The 10,422-nt window shown below is 45.5% G+C and overlaps 1 protein-coding gene across 3 annotated transcripts in view; it reads left to right on the top strand.

The window, feature by feature from the left end:
• Nucleotides 1-458: 458 nt before the first annotated feature.
• The window catches only part of UBE4B (ubiquitination factor E4B), a 110,364-nt gene continuing 100,400 nt past the window's right edge, over nucleotides 459-10,422 (top strand). The window contains exons 1-2 of one of the 3 annotated variants that reach the window (XM_061184999.1): nucleotides 459-498; nucleotides 1,030-1,176. In XM_061184999.1, coding sequence (XP_061040982.1) covers nucleotides 1,153-1,176 — 24 coding nt within the window. In that variant the 5' untranslated portion in view covers nucleotides 459-498; nucleotides 1,030-1,152. Of the gene's footprint in view, nucleotides 499-519; nucleotides 1,177-10,422 lie in introns of those variants that run through there. The other 2 variants (XM_061184998.1, XM_061184997.1) reach the window with 2 other exon arrangements.

Raw genomic sequence — 10,422 nt, 5'->3', positions numbered from 1 at the left:
TGGGCGGCATCGTGGAGAGTCGAGAGGCGTTTGTGAGCCGCTAAAGAGAAAAGCCTGGGAACAACGGAGGCGCTGTGGGCCCGGGTCGCGGGCGGGAGTCCCCTTCTGGCCAATCTTCCAGTTGTCTGCAGGCGCCGTGCCCCGCGGCCTCCGCCATCGCCCGCCCGCGTGGCTCTCCCGGGAACCTACCTGGGCCGGGCCCGCGCACCCCCCCCCCCGCGCCGTCGCCATGGCACCTCTCCGCCCCGCCCCCCGCGCTCGGCCGGCCCGCCCGCGGCCCCGCTCGCCCCTCCCCCTGACCCTCGCGGCTGCCGGGGAGAGGGTGGGGCGGAGGCGGGAGGAGACGCAGGAGAGAGGAAATCGGCGGCGTGACGCCCGCGGCCCATTGGCTGCCTCGTCCTGGGGCCAGAAACCCCGCCTGTCTGACGGGGTCACGTGATCCCTTTCAAAGATGGCCGCCCTGTTGTTTTGATGAATAATACTTGGTGGGGCGAGGGGGTAAGAGTAGGGGTGGAGGGGTAGGAGGATTTACTCTTCCAGCCAGAGCATCGCGAGTCCGGTCCTCCCCCTCCCCCTTGCCCAGGCTCCGGCGTGGAGGCGGGGCGTGGCCGGCCTGCTTTGGGAGGGGAGGAGCTTCCCTCCTCAGTGCTGGGCTCTGCCTGGGCGGCTCTGGGGTCGCCTTGCTTCGGGGCACCCACTCTGCAGTTGAACACTTCCCGCCAGGGGGAAAGGGCTGGAAGGAGAGCACGATCTGCTGGAGGAAGCGCGGCTGCCGCGCCACCACCACGAAGACACAGTAGGCTCCGGGCACGAGGAGAGCTGGAGACCGAGCTCCCTAGTCTGGGTAACCTGGGAAGCAGAGGGTAAAAAGTGGCGCCTTACGATAACCCTGTAGCAGCAGCAGTGGCGGTCAAAGGAGGCTGCTCGTGGCGTAAGCAGCTGTAGGAGTCTCTGGGGCAATTGGAGTGACCGACGCCAAGGCATTTCACTGCCTCTCGTGTTCTTATTTTTTAACCTCTGACTATGCAGTTCTGAAACCTCCCCCATTCGGGGGACCAGACAGCCCGATAGACACCTTCCACTCTCCTCCCGCCCTGGTCTCAAAGAACAGAAGATCTCTCCTTAACGCCTTTCACCATTAAGAGGAAAGCGATGGAGGAGCTGAGCGCTGACGAGGTGAGGAGGTTGGGGGACACCTTGGGAGATTAGTTGGCAACTCTTTGGCGCTTTGGATAGGGTTGATATTGCGCCAGTGGTGCCTGGCCTTTGGGCAGGAATGGAGATGACATTTTCTAAGAATTAAATGAGTCCCTGAGAGGGTCTCCGGTTGTATTCTCTTGTATTCCTTTGCCTTCTTTTTCCATCCTGAACTCCATTTGTCTCTTTTCGAGTCTTCTTTTAGGGTCTAAAGAAGAGGAGAGCATACTGAGGCTTTCATTCTTTTCTTCAGGGTATTTAAGCAAGAAGGGCTAGATTTACATCAAGTTTGTGTGTGTGTGTGTGTGTGTGTGTGTGTGTCTACGCGCGCGCTCGCGCTCGTGCTCGCGCATGTGCGTGTGCGCGCGCGCGCGCCTTACTGCAGAGATCTAAAGAATAATTTTGGGAGGAATCAGAATGTATAGGTGTATGTTTTTAAAGGATTTGAAATCCCAAGTATGTGTGGCATTTCATTGTATAAGTTAATTAAACATTACATATGTGTTTGGGGGTGGTCTACAGACAGATTCTTTGATATTTAACAAAATATGTATCTTCTCAATAGCTTCGTGAATTACAGTTAAATTCTAGCAACTTTACAGACCACTAATGGCTTCTGGCATACTTCTCTTTCATTATGCCTTTTTCTAGTTTTTGGCCCTTTCAAACTTGTGTTTTGCTGTAACAGACACTGAACAGGAAGCAAATGACTTTGAAAATTCCCCCTATTATCATTTCTGAAAGGAGTCTTACAGATCCCCTTCTTGATGTTTTCAAGATTATTTAATAATAGTAATAAAAAGTGGCATTTAGGGTACAAGGATTTTCCTGTGACTCTGTTGACTTTGCCCTTCTTTTTTTTACAAATTGGGAGCTTCCCTTTCAGGACCCCTGCTGGCCTCACTCTCTTCCACCTACCATTTCTTCCACAGTTCATGTAAAACTTCCCTACAGTATTATGAAAGTAGTCATCCATCAGGTTGGTTGTACTGTAAAACTTCCATGCTTCAGTTTTAGCTGCAGAGTAGTCAATATATTTACCTAAGGACTAAAATTCTCCAGAGATGAGGCAGGCAAGTGGTGGGTTAAGGGTCACATAGGAAAGGAAGCAAATAATTTTGTTGGTTTTGATACCTGGCTTTTTGGAAAGTCAGGATTGCCCATTCTTTGTTACTGACTTTGTTTTCTAAATACATCAATAGTGTAATCTTAAATTAGAAGAATATTGAACAATTTCTTTCATTCAGGTAGGAACTATCAAGAGATCCTCGTAGAGGCACTTTGTTTTGTGTAGTTTTTTTGAAGTGCACCCCCTTTTTTCTTTAACATTAATGCTAGTGGATCATTTCTCTTAAGGCAACAAGTTTTTTAGTAAGTCTTTTACCTCCAGAAATTACTTTTTTTCTTGACATTCTCTAAATTGTTCCTGGTTTAGAAGTTTTTACATACTTGAGTTTTCACTAAGAAAACCATTAAAGCATACAGACCAGTTAAGGAACTGCATAATCTGAACTGTAGCTCTTCACTTTATCCAGTCCTTGAGGAAGGTATTAACTTTTTTTTTTTTTTTTTTTTTTACCACATATGGAACAAGTGTAATCATTGTGGAGGAGATAGACATTTTTCAAGGTCAACAAAATATTAAAATAAATGTGAAGAATTAAATTCACTAATATAAGATCAATATAAAATTATGTTCAACAAATTAGTTGGCCTGAACACAAAGGGACAGTTCAATAACTGGTAATTTTACTCTCAGCATAATCTAAAACAAATATTTTATGGGGAAAAAGCTTAAGTTTTTTTTTAATCCATTTCCTTTAATTCTGGGATTAGGTGAACAGTTCTCAACAGAGACATTTCCAAAAGTTTTGCCTTATTGTTACTCTATTGGTGGAAACTTGTCTCACAGATACGGTAGTTGACATTTATTTGGTTAGAAAATAATACATTTATATTATTGAAAACTCAAACATGCATCTCAGGGTGTAAACAGTCAAGACATTGATCTTTCAATCTAAATTAGGAAATTAGGTAAGACAGAGTTTCATATTTTAGCAAAATGAAAATATATGAGAGTGCAGTCCATGAAAAATAGAGGCTGCTATAACCAGGGTAGTAGCTTTAGAAGATTTTACGTTATGCGTACTTTTTGGTCCCTCTTATAGATCACCTTGAATTCTTGTACTTTTCTTCTCTTGTGCTTTCTAAGTAGAGTATTTCTTTAACTTCATTGCTGTTTATATAGCACATTACAATGAGTCCTTTGTGGTATAGAGCAGATCCATGACTAAGTTTATTCTCTTCAGGAACCTGCATTTCAAGGCGTCATTATTTACATTACATTCATTCTGTACCCTGCTCATGTGTTGTTTTTTTAATACCAAAATGATGCTCTGAGTAGGGCAGGTATTTTAAACTGGTTTTCAACTATGGTGATGACGTGTTTTCATTGAAATGATTTTCTTTTTTTTTTTGCAAAATCTGTATGACCTAGTTCATCTTCAAGAGGGCTGGCTGGGATTCAGGGTGTGGTCAAGGTTTTAGAAGTTGTCTTTCTTCCCAAATGCAGAATATGTGAGTTGTCTTCCTTCCCAAATGCAGACTATATGACCTTGGACATTTTAGCAGTGTTTTTTCAGTGGAAAGGGACCGACATTTATTAACAGTCTTAGAAGCCTGCTCTGTGCCAGGCATTTTACAACCATTGTCTCATTTGATAAAACAGTGCAGTCCAGCAGTTCCTTAAATTTTCCTTGTTTTATAGGTGAAGCAACTGAGAATTAGGTTAAGTCCATAGTGCCCTGGCTTAGAAGTGGCAGAATTGGAATTCAAACCCAGGGTTCCTGATCTAAAAGCTCTTTTTACCGTATTTTACTGCCCAACAACTGGCAATAAATTCACCACAGCTTCTATATAAATATCCTACTAACATGCTTGATCTGCATAGTTTTTCTGTAAAAGTGTTGTTTTTAATGAATTCATTCATGATGTGATCAAGTTTATAGTCTTTTTGGTGCTGACTCTCATCACACCCCTCCAAAATCATTCACTCAGCAAACATTTTTTAAAAAGATGCTGTTGCTTTGTGACCACCTAAAGGGGTGGGATAGGGAGGGTGGGAGGGAGACACAAGAGGGAGGAGATATGGGGATATATGTATATGTATAGCTGATTCACTTTGTTATAAAGCAGCAACTAACACACCATTGTAAAGCAATTAAACTCCAATAAAGATGTTAAAAAAAAAAAAGATGCTGTGCATCTCCAGCAATGTGTTAGGTAGGTTAGGAGAAACACAGTCTTTTTCTTAAAGAAATTATTTAACTGGGGTTAGGGGATGGGTAGAGATAGAGGTAGCTAGGAGTCCAGCAATTACAATACAGGGTGCTAAGAGCTATTGTGGGGAGCTACACACAAGACAGTAAGAAAAACAAGAAGGGAGCCCCAGTGGCTTAGCGTCTTAGGGAAAACTTTCAAGAAAAAGCGATGCTTATGCTGAGCAGTAGTTGTCAGGCGAAGGGCTCTTGAAACCGGCTGTGAAACTGGGGAGCTCAGGAAACCACAAGAAGTAGTGGGACTGGAGACAGGATTTGCCTGGGGGAGTGGCCGCAGGCAGACAGGCACCAGGTCTCGGACGGTTTTCAGAAATGCTTAGGAGTTTGAACTTTCTCAGTAAGACTATCAGAAGCCTTTGAGGGATTTTAAGGGATTAGAAAGATCACTGGCAAGGGTGTCGAAGGTGGATAGGAAGAAGGTGGCTGCTGTTGCTATGGGGAACAAGGCAGTGGAGTCTGAAGCAAGGCCTTGGCAATGGGAACGGAGGAGAGCAGACATCAGAAATACTGAGGATCTCAGTTAACCCACTTCTGATGATAAGTTTGATGTGAAGGAGGTGGAGGCAGGGGAGGAAAGAAAAAGATGACTCCTTGGTTTCTAGTTTGGGAGAAGGATGGATTGGAGGAGAGAGAAGGAATTCCAGACAAGGAGCAGATTTTGGGGAAAGCAGATTAGTTCCTTTGGACCACTGAAAGATGAGCTGACATAGAGACGCCAGCCCTGGCCTTTCTGCTCTTAACATCTCCATCTCTGACCTTTTCTTTCTTTGTAACAGGCCTCAGGACCTAAGCTTACTTTTTTCAAGTAGATCATTGCTAACACTCACTTGATACCCAGGATTCTCCTTCCTCAAGCCTGGAAGGAGAGTGAGATGCTGTCTCCCAGGCCCCTTCTCCACTCCTTTTTGTTCATTTTAGCCAAGAAACAGAGAATGGTAATGATAATAGCTGATATTTATGAAGCTCTTAATATGTGCTAAGCACTTAACTTGCTCAGCAAAGTTGGTATTAATAGCCCCGTTTTACAGATTAAAAAGTTGAGGCTGGGGCTTCCCTGGTGGCGCAGTGGTTGAGAATCTGCCTGCCAATGCAGGGGACACGGGTTTGAGCCCTGGTCTGGGAAGATCCCACATGCCGCGGAGCAACTAGGCCCGTGAGCCACAACTACTGAGCCTGTGCGTCTGGAGCCTGTGCTCTGCAACAAGAGAGGCCGCGACAGTGAGAGGCCCGCGCACCGCGATGAAGAGTGGCCCCCGCTTGCCACAACTAGAGAAAGCCCTCGCACAGAAACGAAGACCCAGCGCAGCCAAAAAATAATAATAATAAATAAATAAAATTAAAAAAAAAAAAAAAAGTTGAGGCTGTTAGAAATTAACTTGCCAAAAGGTGCACAACGAGGAAGTGGTAGAACCTGGATTCTAATCCAGAGTCTGATCCCAGAGTTCTTAATCCCTTTGCTAAACTACCTCCAAAATAGGAATAATCTGAGCCAGATGTAATGGTTACGGCATTTTTATTGTCCCTTTTGAGGTGGGAAGTGGAAGCCCTCGTTATTGCTAAGAGTGGAGCTCATCAAATAGCCCTCTACTCTTTTAGGGGAAAAAGAAAGACTTCTGACAAGGGGTCCTTGGGTCTTCAGGCCTGTGCTTGGCACAGAATGCATTTTCTCAGAAGGTACTTGTGGTGTGTCCAGGTGGAGAGAGCTTCCTGTAGCAGCTCATTCAGTGGTACTTGCTGTTTACTTGCTGCATGTCAGACACCACACGAGCCTTGCTTGCATGGAGCTCCATTCTAGTGGGAGGAGACGTGATAAACAAATACATACACATAAGATGCCATTTGGTGACAGTACCACGGAGAAAAATAAAATAGGCTATAAAGGGATGGAGAGCAATGCGAGGAGTGTGTGCAGTTTTAGGAGGACTGCTGGAAAGAAATTTAAAGGATGACAGGGAGCCATCTGGGGGGAAGAGTGTTTTCAGTAACAGGGAACAGCAGGAACCAGGGGCGTATCCCCGATCTGCTCTAGGAGCAGCAAGGAGGCCCAGTGTGTTTGGAGCCTGCTAAGCAAGGGCATAGTGGCCGGAGATGAAGTCTTTCATTCACTCAGCAAACATTTACTGAGTTCTTGTAACTGGGTTTCAGTCAATTCTGAGGTGCCCCACCCTTTTTTTTTTTACTTCACATTTTCACATCTTTGAAATTGGGATGCTTCTTGGTGTAATCACGGTTGGCCACGTTGCAGTTGTGAAAGTTGTCATTTCCTGTTTATGTGTAAACCTGGTTATACCTGTTCATGTTGTTGTACCTTCAGTTAAATGCTGTGCGTGATAAATATAGTTGCCATTTTAAATGCCTCCCCCCAAATTACACTTTGATTAGCAGTGAAAGCATATGTTACTTTGTATGCAGAGAGAAATGGAAACAGCAGTGGGGTCTCAATTTGATATTAGTAAAGAAAACAAAGAAAATGTTGGTGAAAGAATGACCACAATTTCATATTTTATTGCAAAGCAGCAACCAAGTGCATTAGCGAGCCATAGAAAGGCAGAAATCCACAAGTCTCTGAAGCTGTGTCACATTTTGAAATTGAACATACAGTTAAAAGGACTGCCTTTTACACCCAGGCAATGCAGTTGAAGGCCAGAGACACTCCACCTTCTCAGAAAGAAATTTCAAAGCAATGAGAGGCTGGTGTAACTGATTACTACTCTGGCCTGGTCTGTTGTTAAGGTATTTTGTTGTGGTTTAATGGACAGTAGTTTTTTTTCTTCGTGGTGCAAAAAACAACGGTGCAGTTTACAGTCAGTGACATTTTGTATTTGATGACATACGGTATATGCCCAGCTTTGTTTTAGATCATGAGGATACATGAGTGAACAATACAGGCAGAAATCCTTGCCTTCATGGGGCTTACATTCTGATTTATGTGTTTTTTTAAAAAATTTATTAATTAATTAGTTTATTTGGCTGTGCCGGGTCTTAGTTGCGGCATGTGGGATCTAGTTCCCTGACCAGGCATCGAACCCGGGCCCCCTGCATTGGGAGCGTGGAGTCTTAACCACTGGACCACCAGGGAAGTCCCTGATTTATGTTTTAAAAGAATCATTGTGGCTGCTGTGAAGAGAATAGATAAAGGGGGAAAGAGTGAAAATGGAGAGGAAGGTTAGGAGGCCAGTGCAGGAGTCCCAGGATAGGAGGCCAGTGCAGGAGTCCCAGAACCAGGGTTTGTGGTGGCGAAGGTGAGAAAAGGTCAGATAGAGGATGGTCAGATATTTTGTGGGTAGAGCCAATAGGATTGGGTGATGGGATGGATGTGGAGTCAAGAATGGCCATCTGAGCTGGGATGTCATCGAGTGGACCATTGTAACAGTTGAAATAGCGCGACACGAAATAGCAGCTGCTTACACCAGATAGATGTTTGTCTCTAAATAGAAGTCTGGGTAGGAGGCTGGGGCTGCTGTGGCAACTCTGGGCTCATTAGGGGTCCAGGCGCCTTCTGTCCTGTTGTACCAACTCTCCTAACATATGGCATCCATCTTTTGGTCCACGTCTGTTTGCACTGTAGCCAGAGGGAGGAGAGGAGAGGGGAAGGAGAAGTCATGCTCCTCTTTAATGGCACAGCTTGGAAGTTGCACAGATCACTCACTTCTGCTCACCTCTCATTGGCCAGAACCTAAGTCATGTGGCCACGGCTCCTTGCTGGGAAGCTGAGAACTGCAGTTCTTACTGGGTAGCCGTATGCTCAGCTAAAAGTTCTCTCACGTTAGAAGGGGAGTACAGTCAAGGCCATTCTGTTCAAACCCTTCTTCCGAAACCTAAAACACACGCTCTGCTTTCCTAAAGAGGCAACATTCAGTTGAGTCCAGAATCTCTGGGTGATATACCATCCAGGAACCTTTAGATTAAAATGCAAGTTATCAGCTGCTTTCCCTTCCCCACGCCCCCGCCCCACCATGTGCTCTGGTGGAGTAGGATAGAATCATGGAAATAACTACCATTTCGAAAAGGGAAGAATGGGGAGGACAGATCCCTCACTGGTCCACAGCCATTGTCAGCTCCTGCCGGGCTGTGGTAGGGGGTCTCCCTGCCTTGGCAGTGGTGGGAGTTGCTGACACAGTCCTCTGGGGCCAGGTCATTGGAGAATATCCCCTTCCTGGGGCCGAACAGTGTCTCCAGCTTGTTTCTTTCAGGAGACTGAAGGAGTTGGCTTTTTCAACCCTACTTGATCCCCAAATTACCAGACTCTGAGCAAACTTAGACTAGACTGTGGACGTGCCTTAGGCAGACCTATTTTCCCTTTTATCTCTGCAGGCAAATTGGCAAACTGCAGCTTGAGTCTGTCTCATTCTGGCGGAACTTCTTGCTTAAAGTGGCAAGAAGCCAATAGGCACCCAAATTGCGAATTGTTCAACCAGTTCCCCTAGAACTGTAGGCCGTGTAGGCATGCAGGCTATTTTCTGAGGTGTCACAGGTTTTACCAAACGTTCTATTGTGGCCTAACAAGGGTTACCAGCCTTCCATCCTGCAATATCTGTGCCCGTACTGAGCCCTAAGCCGCTGCCACGTATTTATATTCTGTTTAGGTTGATTACGTCCAGGTTCCAAATTCTATATATTAGTTAAGATATTGGTTTGATTGCTGCAGCAGAGAGATCCAAAATAAAAATGGTTTAAATAAGATAGAAGCTTATTTTTCTTTTAAGTAAAAATCTGGGTAGGTGGTTGAGAGCCGGTTTAATAATTCCATGATTACTAGGGAGCCAGTTCTGTTTAGTGCTCTGTTACCCTCTGTATGAGGCATCTACCTTGTAGTCCAAGGTGGCTGCTCCAGTGCCTACACGCACATCTGCATTCCAGTCCTCAGGGACCAAAGGGGAGGACATGTGCCTGTCCGTCAAGGGCATGATCAGAGGTGTCACACATCATTGCTTACATCTCCTTGGTCAGAACTTAGTCACGTGGCCATAACCAAATGCAAGGGTGGCTGAATGTATAGGAAGAGGAGGCAACTAGCTGCCTCTACCACAGTGATGCCAAGAGTTTTAGCCTACACAGCTTGAAAAATGGAGTTGTCCTGTACTGAGGTGGGGAACACTGAAAGAGGAGATTAGAGGGAGAAATTAAGCTATCTGTTTTGATCATATTCTTGTTATATTGCTTATTATTTGTCCACTTGGAGATGTTAAGTAGGTTGTTGGATATATGTTGGGCTTGCAGTTCAGGAAGAAGGCTGGGGTTGGGGATGCCAATCAGGACGTTGTCAGTATATTTAAAATCACGAGAATGGACAGATGACCTAGGGAGTGAGCCTAGAGAGAAGAGTGGAGGTCAGAGGACTGAACCTTGAGCCTCTCCAGCATTTAGAGACAGGGAGGTAAAGAGGACCCAGAGGGCTTCCCTGGTCGCACAGTGGTTAAAAATCCGCCTGCCAGTGCAGGGGACACGGGTTCGAGCCCTGGTCCAGGAAGATCCCACATGCCGCGGAGCAGCTAAGCCCGTGCGCCACAGCTACTGAGCCTGCGCTCTAGAGCCCACGAGCCACAACTACTGAGCCTGTGTGCCACAACTACTGAAGCCCATGTGCCTAGAGCCTGTGCTCCGCAACAAGAGAAGCCACCCCAACGAGAAGCCCCTGCTCGCCATAACTAGAGAAAGCCCGGGCGCAGCAACAAAGACCCAACACAGCCAAAAATAAAATAAATAAAAATAAAATAAATTAATAATAAAAAAAAAAGAGGACCCAGAAAAGAACTGACAAGGGATAGCCACTGAGATAGAAGGAAAGACAAGAGAGCCTGGAGTTCTGGTGTCCAGGAGAAGAAAGTGTTTCATGACGGAGGGGCGTGTTCAGCTCTGTTGAATGCCAGTAAAATAAATTAAAGGA

This window comes from Eubalaena glacialis, chromosome 3 (genome assembly GCF_028564815.1).
Source record: "Eubalaena glacialis isolate mEubGla1 chromosome 3, mEubGla1.1.hap2.+ XY, whole genome shotgun sequence".
NCBI classification, from domain to species: Eukaryota; Metazoa; Chordata; class Mammalia; order Artiodactyla; family Balaenidae; genus Eubalaena; species Eubalaena glacialis.
The sequence above is the reverse complement of the archived record's forward strand: the minus strand, read 5'-3'. Positions and strand labels throughout refer to the sequence as shown.